The sequence below is a fragment of the Podarcis raffonei genome, chromosome 4 (assembly GCF_027172205.1).
Source record: "Podarcis raffonei isolate rPodRaf1 chromosome 4, rPodRaf1.pri, whole genome shotgun sequence".
In the NCBI taxonomy this organism is placed as follows: Eukaryota; Metazoa; Chordata; class Lepidosauria; order Squamata; family Lacertidae; genus Podarcis; species Podarcis raffonei.
The window spans coordinates 73,756,820-73,769,557 of record NC_070605.1 but is presented as its reverse complement, the minus strand read 5'-3'; the positions used below and the strand labels follow the sequence as shown (position 1 = coordinate 73,769,557).

The following is a 12,738-nucleotide window of genomic DNA, read 5'->3' as shown; positions in this document are numbered from 1 at the left end:
CCCCTGTGTGAGTGCCTGAGGGCCCTGCTCTTGCCACTTACCATCTGGCCTGGGGCGGGGCCTGAAGCCTCATAAGGACTGTGTGCGGCTTGCTGCCTGCTGCCCAGGAGGACTCCCCTGTGTGAGTGCCTGAGGGTCCTGCTCCTTCCTGCCACTTACCATCTGGCCTGGGGCGGGGCCTGAAGCCTCATAAGGACTGCGTGCGGCTTGCTGCCTGCTGCCCAGGAGGACTCCCCTGTGTGAGTGCCTGAGGGCCCTGCTCCTTCCTGCCACTTACCACCTGGCCGGGGGCGGGGCCTGGGGCCTCATAAGGACTGCATGCTGCTTGCTGCCTGCTGCCCAGGAGGACTCGCCTGTGTGAGTGCCTGAGGGCCCTGCTCTTGCCACTTACCATCTGGCTTGGGGCGGGGCCTGAAGCCTCATAAGGACTGTGTGCAGCTTGCTGCCTGCTGCCCAGGAAGACTCCCCTGTGTGAGTCCCTGAGGGCCCTGCTCTTGCCACCTACCACCTGGCCCAGGGCAGGGCCTGACAGGCCTCACCAGGACAGTTGTTACTGCCAGGGGGGCACAGAGTGTTTTTAGAGTGGTTTTAAAATGTTTTTTAAATTTTTCTTTTGGATTTTTTGTATGTGGCGGGTGGGGGTGGGATGGATGTTTGGTTGGGCTTGGGGAATTTTTTTATTTTTATTTTGATGTTTTTGTAATTTTTACATTATTATTTTTTTGTTTGTATTGTTTTATTGGTTTTGTTTGTTTGTTTAAGGTCTTATTTTGTTCTTAGGGGGAGGGGTCAGGGCTGCCGGGGAGTGGGCCCCAGCCCACAAAATGGCTGGGGCAGGTTCCACAGGGGGGGATGCACTGGGGCAACCGATCTCAGTGATCACGGGTAGGAGGAGGAGTTACGCTAAGACTAGACCACGTCATTACAGAGGAGGCAGGTTTAGTCGTTGTCTGAGGACTATTCCTGCCTCCGGGTCTGGTCCTGACCGGATGGATACTAGAATCAGCAAGGGATACCCACATGACCTGAAGGTGCTGCTGTGCAATGCTAGGTCAATGATTCATAAGACCACTGCCATCCATGACTTGATCATGGATGGAGGACTTGACCTGGCATGTGTAACAGAGACTTGGTTGGATGAAGCAGATGGGCCTGTCCTTGCCGCTGCTTGTCCACCAGGTTTCTCTTACGCACAGCAACCCAGGTCATGTGGGCGGGGAGGGGGGGTTGCAGTGATTTTTAGGAAGTCATTAGTTTGCACCAGGCGTCCTATTGGGAAGACCCAGTTTTCCGAGTGCATGTTCTGGAAGTTGGGCAATAGGGGCAGTACAGGATTCCTTTTGGTGTACCGACCTCCCCGCTGCACCAAGGATTCCCTGCCCAAGCTGCTTCAGGTCGTGGCGGATGTTCTCCTGGAGACACCTAGCTTGGTCGTCCTAGGGGATTTTAACATCCATGCCGACACGACCTTACAAGGGGCCGCTCGGGACTTCGTGGAAAGCATGGCCTCCATGGGGCTGTCCCTGAATAAGTCTGGCCCAACCCATAGCTGCGGACATGCCTTGGACCTGGTGTTTACCTCTATGGATGTTGGTGATCTGACACTAAGTAAAAGCGAAACGAAAGAAGTGCCATGGTCAGATCACTTCCTGGTGCAACTGGACTTCTCTGCAACCCATCCCCTCTGCAGGGAGGTGGGACCAATTCGGATGGTCCGCCCCCGCCACTTAATGGATCCAAATGGTTTCCAGAGAGTGGTAGGGGATGCTTTATCCCATGTTGATGGCCTTTCAGCTGATTCCCTGGTGGCCCGCTGGAATGTGGAGTTAACCAGGGCTATTGACTGTTTGGCTCCGAAGCGCCCTCTCCGATTGCATGGAGCCCGGACAGCCCCGTGGTTTTCCACGGATCTGAGGGCAATGAAACAATCGTTGAGACGGCTAGAGCGCCGGTGGCGGATAACTCATTCCGAATCTGACCGGACACAGGTTAGAGCTCAACGTCGAGCCTACCAAGTGGCGATAGCGACAGCGAAGAAGAATTTCTTCACCGCCTCTATTGCATCTGCAGAAAACAGCAGCAGGAGACTTTTTCAGGTGGTTCACAATTTAGCGGAACCACCTGCAACATCGGGGCCCAGTATGGGCCACATGTTCTCCTGCAATGATTTTGCAAAGTTTTTTGCAGATAAAATCGCTCAGATTCGGGAAGAAGTAGACTCCACCGTGGGAGCAGGGCCGGGGCGGGAGAGTGCTAGAGTTCTGTCTAGTCAAATTGAGTGGGATCAATTCCAATCTGTTACCTCCGAGGATGTGGACAGGCTGCTTGGACGAGTGAAACCAACCACCTGTCTCCTGGATCCTTGCCCATCCTGGCTTATAAAAGCTAGCCGGGAAGGACTGGGCGATGGGCTTCGTGGGGTGGTGAATGCTTCCCTCCGTGAGGGAGCCTTCCCAGACCCGCTGAAAGAGGCGGTTATTAAACCGCTTCTTAAAAAACCATCTTTAGATGCGGCCACGATGGCCAACTATCGCCCAGTCTCAAATCTTCCATTCTTGGGCAAGGTGATTGAGCGAGCGGTTGCCGAACAACTCCAGGCACGCCTGGAAGAAGCGGACCATTTGGATCCCTTCCAGTCGGGATTCAGGCCTCATCATGGGACTGAAACTGCCTTGGTCGCACTGGTTGATGATCTCCGGCGGGCTAGAGACAAAGGTGAGAGCTGTTTCCTAGTTCTGCTGGATCTCTCAGCGGCGTTTGATACCATCGACCATAACATCCTTCTGCACCGTCTTGAGGGGCTGGGAGCTGGGGGCACTGTCATACAGTGGTTCCGCTCCTTCCTCCTGGGCCGTGTTCAGAAAGTGGTGGTGGGGGATGAGTGTTCAGACCCCTGGGCTCTCACTTGTTGGGTGCCTCAGGGTTCTGTCCTCTCCCCCATGCTTTTCAACATTTACATGCAGCCGCTGGGAGAGATCATCAGGAGGTTTGGGCTGGGTGTTCATCAGTATGCGGATGATACCCAGCTCTACCTCTCTTTTAAATCAGAACCAGTGAGGGCGGTGAAGGTCCTGTGTGAGTGTCTGGAGGCGGTTGGAGGATGGATGGCGGCTAACAGATTGAGGTTGAATCCTGACAAGACAGAAGTACTGTTTTTGGGGGACAGGAGGCGGGCAGGTGTGGAGGATTCCCTGGTCCTGAATGGGGTAACTGTGCCCCTGAAGGACCAGGTGCGCAGCCTGGGAGTTATTTTGGACTCACAGCTGTCCATGGAGGCACAGGTCAAATCTGTGTCCAGGGCAGCTGTTTACCAGCTCCATCTGGTACGTAGGCTGAGACCCTATCTGCCTGCGGACTGTCTCGCCAGAGTGGTGCATGCTCTGGTTATCTCCCGCTTGGATTACTGCAATGCGCTCTACGTGGGGCTACCTTTGAAGGTGACTCGGAAACTACAACTAATCCAGAATGCAGCAGCTAGACTGGTGACTGGGGGCGGCCGCCGAGACCATATAACACCGGTCTTGAAAGACCTACATTGGCTCCCAGTACGTTTCCGAGCACAATTCAAAGTGTTGGTGCTGACCTTTAAAGCCCTAAACGGCCTCGGTCCAGTATACCTGAAGGAGCGTCTCCACCCCCATCATTCTGCCCGGACGCTGAGGTCCAGCGCCGAGGGCCTTCTGGCGGTTCCCTCATTGCGAGAAGCAAAGCTACAGGGAACCAGGCAGAGGGCCTTCTCGGTAGTGGCGCCCGCCCTGTGGAATGCCCTTCCAGCTGATGTCAAAGAGATAAACAACTACCTGACATTCAGAAGACATCTTAAGGCAGCCCTGTTCAGGGAAGTTTTTAACGTGTGATATTTTACTGTATTTTTGGTTTTTATGGAAGCCGCCCAGAGTGGCTGGGGAGGCCCAGCCAGATGGGCGGGGTATAAATAATAAATTATTATTATTATTATTATTATTATTATTATTATTATAATAAAATAAAAGAATGAAATTAAGCCAAAGTTTCTACCACAGAACAGGTGAAAGTACTGAAAATTATCCAGAACACATGCAGAATATACACATATAGTTTAACACTTTTTTTAAAAAAAAAACACATATGAATTTTCCAGCTTGAAATAAACATACTAACATAATTTCCCATTTCCTTCTACTGTAATCAGATCCTGACAAGAGGAAATTGTTCAGTTTTTACCATGCTACCCTTCCCTCACTTGCCCGTATTTTTTTATGTTGTCACTGTAAAAAAGGAAGAAAAACATAAGAAAAATATTTACCATATTAGAATGAACAGTTGCCTGTTCGATGTATCTTGCAATGCCTGTGACAAATGCATTTCTGTCTTCAAAATTGGTGTTGAAATTTGGCTGCATGAAAAGAAATAAGACACCAAAATGACCAAAGGTCTTGAAGAAGTTTATTCAAATGGTGGTCTTAAACAGGTCAACAAATATTTCATTTTGCAGATGCCATACCTGATAAAGCAAGGATGATGGAGGGGGCTCAATGCATGGTTGTTGGTCTGGCAGTGGCAATTCTTCCAAGAGATCTACATTGGACAAAGCGTCCTCCAAGGTAACTTGGGCAGTCATTTTGGTTCTATAAAGAGAAAACATAACTTTAAACAACTGGCAAAATCCATAACAGGTAGAGATGACCTGCAGCATGCTGTAGACCAGGAAGGGTTAATCTTTTTCAGGCTAAGGGCCGTTTTGACCCATGGGCCCAGTCGTCAAGGAATAGCATGTAAAAGAGGGCACAGCAAAAGCAGTTGTGGCCAGATGGATGAAACCACTTCATTTCCTTTAAACCCAACAAATCTGAGGAGGATCTTTGTGGTGGTACAAATGGTTTCTGCCATCACAGTATCACAGCAGAGTAGTCAATAAAAGAAAATTGAAATGAATTTTGTTTTTTTAAATTAAGACATGGAAAAAATGGGGGAGGGGCACAAAAAACATTTTGGCATCACAACAGCTGCACTGTTCAGGGGCAGAAAAACCCTCTCAGAGAGTTCAGATCCTGCAGGATAGGCACCCCCCCCCCCCAATATTCTGGACATAAAGGTGTCTGGTGTATGCAAAAAAAGGAAATAATGGGATCCAATTCCTTTTGGGTTTAAGCATTAGCCTGGAAGCCACAGGCAAAGAGGAATTCATTGCCCGCATGTGAGTAGGTTGGTGGAGAAGGATGAAGCACTCCATCTCTCCTCTGTATTGAACATAAAACCATGTGAGATACTATAGGAATGTAGCCCCATCTTCCACAACCAGCACAGAAATACAGGCCTCCTCCCTTCCTCTGCCAGCCTTCAGGAGTCTTGTAAAACAAATAACCAAATAAATAATATGCAGCATAGTGGCTCCTGTGGGCATATTTACAAGGCTGTCCTTGCGTTCGTATTTCACAAAGAACAGTCAACGTGACATAACTTTGGCCTGTCACACTCGTAAAGAACGACCGAGATGTGAGGAGTACCACATCCTGGGGAGCTTTCACTCATAAGTTTACCACATGTAGGAAAGTTCGGAAGAAACATTCACCAAAGATGACAGGCAGAAGTCATAACATTAGTAGCTATCACAACAACAAAAACAATTGAAAGGTTCTTGCTTCGCACACCACACACTGTCTATCTCAAGGAAGGGGAAAACTCTTCCCAAAGCCACACCCTTAGAAGTGATGCTCCTCACTATAAATGTATCATTACACAGCCTCTTGCTTCCTTGAAAGGAGGCTGGAGAGGGGTTTATAGGTGGATAAAACCCAGTAGCCCCTCTGACCCTGCCCCACCACTGAAATGTGGCCCCCAGAAGATTTTTTGTGAGTGAATGTGGTCCCTGGGCTGAAAAATATTCCCCATCCCTGGTCCAGCTAAAAGAACCCAGTATTCAAGTTCTAGGTGACTAGAAGTCTGCTTCCAATTCACCTCCTTTGACCTGGAAATGCAGATGTGGTGGGATCTGCTGCAGTTCTTCATTTATTGTTATTCTTAGAATTGGTAGTGACCTCAAAGGTCATCTAACCCAATCCCCTTCTGATGCAAGGAGACCCATTGCTACATAATTCCTATCTCACTGCTGAATCCTAGAACTGCAAAGGGATTCTCAAGTTAAGTTCTAGAGCTCAACTTAAAACCTTCTACAATTCCCACATCATGGCTTCTTACCTGTTATGTTGCCAAGCTGTGCCTGGTGAATGATTTCTTATGCCTCTTGCAATGACAAACCTAGCAACATGATTTCTACTTTACTACAGTGGTACCTCGGGTTACAAACACTTTGGGTTACAGACTCTGCTAACCCGGAAGTAGTACCTCAGGTTAAGAACTTTACCTCAGGATGAGAACAGAAATTGTGCGGCGGCAGCGGGAGGCCCCATTAGCTAAAGGGGTACCTCTGGTTAAGAACAGTTTCAGGTTAAGAACGGACCTCCAGAATGAATTAAGTTCTTAACCTGAGGTACCACTGTATAGCCTCTACAGCATCCTTTCATCGCCAGCATTCAATATTGTGCCATTATACCTTGGCATGACTCTTCAGCTCTGTCACTGAGTAAGCAGGGTAAATTTAGTCAGCCTGGTTACTGCCAACCTACACACTGCATAAACTCACTAATTTAGAAATAGTGACTCACTTTCAAATGGTTTGCCTGTACTTGTGCCTACATACTGGAAGAAAAACAAAGGACGACCCCACTCATAGAAAAACAGCACCTATTCATCATCAACGTCATAAACTCTCAATATATGTGCAAATTCAGCCAGTAAGAACTATTGTTGTTGTTTCATTGGCAAGAGGCTAACCAGTACCCTGGCTATTTCCTATATTAGAACAAATTCAATTTTAATTCAACAGGCAAAATTTTAAGTCACCAAGCAACTTTTCTAAGCTTGGGTGTTGCTTTCAGGTAAATACTGAGAAATTCAAATTTTAATCTTGTAAGCATTTTTAGGGCACAATTGTCTGTGACCGCCCTGGCCCCATTTTTAAAACGGGGATGAAAAAACAAAACACACTGTAATCCAGTAACTGCTTGGGAGAGAGAGATATCAGAATGAAAACATGTGTGCATACTCGGCATTCCATTCAGTGCTTCAATTTCAAACTCCAGATCAAACTCTCTCCATTATTTTTCAATGATGGTTAAGGAAAGTTGTGAGGAAACTACACTGGGGTTCTCAATATAGTTTGAGATCACCAACTAAAGACTGATATAACCAACTAAACTTGGTACACATGTTTCCATCATAGTTCTCTGCTTAAAGTTCAATGACCAGTTTGATCCCTGCTCCCTTTTCTAATGGCAAAGTGGAAATGGCCCAAGATACATGTTGTTATAAATATCTGAAGCAAAGAGTCTCAAATATTGTGCTGTACTGGACTTCAAGTGGGACCAAATCTGCTTCAAAATAATTTACAGCTCAATCCTAACCATATCTACTTATAAAGAAGTCCTATGGGATTCAATAGATCTTACTCTGGTAAATGGGGTTAGGATTGCAGCCTTCACTGGATTATCAATTGGTTTTAAAGTCAATTTATTCTTGCATGCCTCATTTAAACATAGTCAGAAGCATGTCTTGTATTACTAAGACCACTATGGATTTTCTCTTTGGTTTGTCTGGGCACATAAACTAGAAGTGGGGTGAATGGAACAAACCTTTTGTAGTTTCTCTTCAAGAGATGTGCATACATCTTACACTTCCTTATTTTAACTCTAAGCAAGCAAGAAAAATCAGAATTTGACTGATAGAGAAACAACAGGAAGAGCGCTCATCAGCACAAAATACTGTGATTCAAAAAAAGAAAGAAATCAGCAGATTGTCACATAGCTAGGCCTTGTCTACATTGCAGACCTATTCAGTATTTTTTAGCTTATTCAGGTTTCTAAGCTGTGGGTGGATGAGGCAAAGTGTTCCCCTTCAGGCCCAGCACAGAAACACAAGAAACTGCAGAAAGGAGGGACAGGGTACTTTGCCCCTACTCTAGCATGCAACAAAACTGTGAATATAATTCACAAATAGTTGAACTCAGGACTGTAGAATGTTCTTCCTGAAGATGGCTTCATCACTGCCCGCCTTCTACTGAAAACTTGATTATTCTGGAAGGCTTTTTATTTATTTTATTTAATATTTGTTACTGTGGCCTTTTGGCTGTGATGTTTTAACTCCATCATAATTTGTTTTATAGTTTTGTTTTCAGGTTGTAAACAAACCTGAAAAACTTTTAGTTGGGAAAGAAGGGACCTAAATGTTTCAAGCAAATAAAAAGGCATCACAGAAGAATTCTGCAATAAGATTTGCCATGTACATACAAACATGTTCAGTTCTCTTCTGGAAGCACTTTTTTGTTTTGTTTTTTACTATAAACAAGTTCTCAAAGACCCTGAGAAAAATTCTTTCCACCATAATGAAGGCAATTATGGTCCCAACAAAGCTGAAACTTCTCAACAGAAACCAGCAAAGAAAACCTAAGGAGCAAAAAGCCCCAGTATGTGACAAGTATCAGATCATCTGAACCACCAGAGAGTTGGACTTTGAGATTCCTTGCAACTCTGATTCTATGAAATAGCAGTCATGCAGCACAAAGTATATTTACAGCTGGCTAAAACTGGGCACATAACTTGCACATCTAAGATCTTTAGATGAAGATTCCTTTTTCACATGCAAATTTCATATGCAGCTTAGAGAAGTCCAAAAAATAGCTACTCCATGCATGAAGCACCATCTGCACAACTTCCTCTCTTTCACTTCTGCTCAGAAAATTCCTATCCAAGGACAGATGCAGTGAATCCATTCAGAGAACCTTAGAATTACAGAGTTGGAATGTACTGGAAGAAACCAAGAGAAGTCTATGGGTGCTTGGAGACAAAAATCTTGAGTGGCAGAGGACGGAGGGGAACCCTGAGGAAAGTGAAAACTACAGTGTAGACTGCAAAAACTGCATGTAATATTCCACTATTTCTTTCCTGATGGGACATTTCCCTATCACTATTTTAACCGGGGTTAGCCAACGTAGTGCTTTCCAGATGTTGCTGGAATACAATTCAAACCATTGTCCATGCTGGCTAAAGTTGATGAGAGGGCACCACATTAGCTACCCCTGATCTGAAGAGAACACAGGTGTGGAAGAAATGCCACCAAACCACCAATAATTCCAACGGAATACAGCGCGTGCACACCCAAAAACTTCTTGTATCTATATTAGTTAAAAGAGTCCATGTAACCTGCAACACATTCACTAGTCACATTATGTGTGTATATGTATGTGCATGCTTATCAGCTTCCTACAATCTATCTCATTGTTTTTCACTTCTAATAGCCAAATAAATGCTACATATCCTGGTATCTGTATTACACCAAATACCTTATTCTTCCTTAAGTCATCTTGCAGTGATATCCAACCATGTTAAAGAGTGCAGATAGATTGAAATGAATGGATGCCTCACAAACAAGAGAGGGCATTGTGTTATTTAAGAGCTAGCCTACAGCCTAGAGTTGTGCAGACCAAAAAGTTTAGATCCCACTGAGAACTAGATCGAAAAAACACAAGTAAAGCGCAGCTGGATGAGGCCCAAGTTCCATTTAGTCCTGTTCTTACAGCGGTCAACCAGATGCCTATGGAAAGCCTGCAACCAGGGCATGTGCTGTCCCCAACTACAAGTTCCCAAATTCAGAGGCCTACTGCCTTCGCCAATGGAAAAACAGTCACTGAGTCATCCATAGCCCTATCCTCTTAGTGTGACCACTCCATGGAACTCCTCATGTGAATGGCAGGAAAATTCAAGGTGTTCCTGGTAGTCACTTTCAGGAAGCTATCACGTATTCATGGCTATACGTTGGACCTTGAGGGATGGAAGTCGAGAACATGACAAATCCTCCTGAATTCTGTCTTACAACCATGTCCCTTCCAAGCCACATGAGACTAAGCTCGGGTTCAATTTTTATATTCCATTAGAGTATTTTCTTCAGCTCCTTTTTCATCCAACTGCATTATCAGGATTTAACTGCAATACTCTGGGCTACTTAATAAGTTTGATTGTTCAATATTCTCTTGAGAATCCCTTGCAGTACAAAGGTGGACTTCATTAATGAATAAAAAATATCATATTGTAAGAGCAGCCCTACTGAATCAGAGTGAAAGCCAGATGCTATTTTAGCATCTTGTTTTCCACAGCGGCGCATCCCATTTAAAAGCAAGAAAGTTCAAAACAGTTCTGACAAGATTAGGAATTAAAACTAATGGGAATACACAAAAATGGCAAAACTTACCAGAAGAGTAAGAAACCAAGAAGAAACTTTTAAAAATAGAGTGGGGAAAACTTATTATCTGAAGATGCATTGTAAACAAATCAAAACATTAGCAGGACTGATATAAACATGTGCAGTAAGAGATAAACTAGGGAAAATTGGTAAAAAGATTTGAATTGGATATGCAGTAATAAAAAGACATAAAATAAATAACTGCAGAAAGAAGGGGAGGGAAGCCGAAGGGAATGTAAAGTGGATCTGTATATTTGTTTTTAAAATATTTGTAAAATGTGAAAAAGAAATAGAAATAAAAGCAAGAAAGTTCACTGGCATCCAAACAGATTGCTAAAAACAGCAAAACATGAGCAGGTGAGAGTTAAGTGAATTTGTGTAGCGTGTTAATTACATAGGTTGTACACAGGAGTTAACCTGTTCTTGATCTCCACTCCTGAATGACCATGTGAAAAATATGTGAAACACAGTATCCTAAATATAGAAAACACTGGGAAGAGTAAAATTAAGAATAGAGCTAAACATAGCCAGTAGACATTGTAAAATAATTTTGCATAATGCTGTGGCCAGAACATTAATGTAAATTATGTTCACTACCCCAAAACCCAACCAAAGGGTTCATAATGTAGTTAGTTATGCCTGAATGCTCTAACCCATCCCTAGAATTGAGGCTACAAAAATCAGCCTAAAATGCAACTATTCCAAAACCCCGTGTCATATTTCAGTGATTTGCAAGTTCAACTTTTGTATTAGGGTAGTGAAATGTGAGTGCCTCTCAATGAAAAACACTGATTTTGGAACACCTGAAACCTACACTATATAAACTGCTTACTGCAGAAATTCAGAAAACTACAAGAGAAAGGCACACATTTCTGGAAAAGCCTGGGAGTCTTAGGCCTGGCCACTATAAAACAAGTTCATTGTTTTTAATGATTAGTTGCTATTTAATGACTTCAGCTGCTATCCTCTATGCATGTTTATTCTTAAACAAGTCCCATTAACTTTGAGTAGGTCTGCAATGGATTAGTCAAACTCCACTACCTTTCAGATTAAGGGGTGTTTACCAAAGATTAACTTTCTCACTCTTTCAATGTGTATTAGTACATATCCAAAGTCTCCTGCAAATTAGTCCCTTGGCAAGTTATGATACCTTCAAGTTTCCCCACGCTTTCTGTGAATATTCTCAAAATAGAGGGCTGGTCTCTCTCTCTGGTCACCTAAGACCCACAAACGACTAACAAAACCTATGTGCTAGCAATTTGTCTGGGCGTCTTTACTATGCTGAAGAGACTTTAAACTCTGCATAATGTGTAGGCTATACGACTCCACAATGAAATTTATCTTAGGTCAAGTTGTGCAGGGCGAACATACCACCTTGAGTGTTTACCAAGCGATGCAGGGAGATCTTGCGCGCGTGTTAGGAGAGCTGGTGTGCGGAAGTGCTTTCCAAATTCCTGTTTTTACACCTTCCCCACGACCTTAGCAAGCTGCCCGAGGCCGCTGCTCACCACGGGCAGCAAAACGACACCCGCAAAAGCCCGCCACTGAACCGAGCCTTGCCCTCCCCAAGCCCAAACCCATCCCGGGCTTCCTCCCACCCGCTTGGCTGCTCCGGCCCTCGGTCTCCTTACAAATGAGGCGAGGCTCGGGGGACAGAAACGGCGACGCTTCACAGGCAACCGAAACTTCCAAGGAAGTTTGGAACGAAGCGCCGAGGCCCGCCCCAAAATCCACGGGCAAAAACTGACGTCCGCACCTCTGGTTAGGCCATATAGCGGGGGGGGGGAGGGCTCGGGTCTCTTGCATGCAACCGAAGCTCTAAATGCCCGGCATTTTGTTGCAAGAGAGGCAGCTTAGCAGAGGGCAAGTTCCTCCCCGGGCGCATAAGGGCGCGCCTCAAGGAAAGTTTCTCTCGCGCAGCCTCCAAGAGCGAAAAAGGCCCGCGGCTTACCTCCGCTTGGAGCCCGCGGAGCCCCCGGCACTGCTCTCCCTGAGGCGCCGCTTCCCCCCTCGAGCGCAACGGGGAGAGGGTGCCTCTGCGTCGGCGGAGGGGTCCTCGCCAGGGCCGCTTTCCTTTTCCCAGGGCCGCACGAAGCAGGGAGTTTCCTGTCTGAGTCACTCAAACAAGGAAACCGTGCCAGGAAACACCCTTTCCTGCAGCTCCTCCCCCGTCCCGTCCCAAACCCGCAGCCATTCCTCTCCAAGGCAAAGCTACCCTGCTCGCTCGCCTGGCCCAGCCAGCCTCCGGCTCCTCCTTCCTCCCAGCCAGCGATTCTCCTCCCACATCTTGCTCACACAGCCGTCGAAACGGGTCCGGTTTGCAAAGGGAAGGAGGGAGGCTGGAGGCGGCGGGCGCTCAGCTCATACCCCGGATCGCTGTGAAGTTAGGCACCCCGCACAAAAACGATTTTGAACGATTTTGGCTGCACGCATCGTGCCTTCTTTCATTGCAAGTTTAGAGATTTC

At 45.8% G+C, this 12,738-nt stretch overlaps 1 protein-coding gene across 2 annotated transcripts in view; it reads right to left on the bottom strand.

Annotated features, from left to right (window-relative positions):
- The window catches only part of CYFIP1 (cytoplasmic FMR1 interacting protein 1), a 66,395-nt gene extending 53,933 nt beyond the window's left edge, over positions 1 to 12,462 (bottom strand). The window contains exons 1-3 of one of the 2 annotated variants that reach the window (XM_053384091.1): positions 12,224 to 12,462; positions 4,484 to 4,607; positions 4,286 to 4,375 (exon numbers count right to left, since the gene is read on the bottom strand). In XM_053384091.1, coding sequence (XP_053240066.1) covers positions 4,286 to 4,375; positions 4,484 to 4,600 — 207 coding nt within the window. In that variant the 5' untranslated portion in view covers positions 4,601 to 4,607; positions 12,224 to 12,462. The remainder of the gene's footprint in view (positions 1 to 4,285; positions 4,376 to 4,483; positions 4,608 to 12,223) is intronic. The other variant, XM_053384090.1, reaches the window with a different exon arrangement.
- Positions 12,463 to 12,738: the final 276 nt, after the last annotated feature.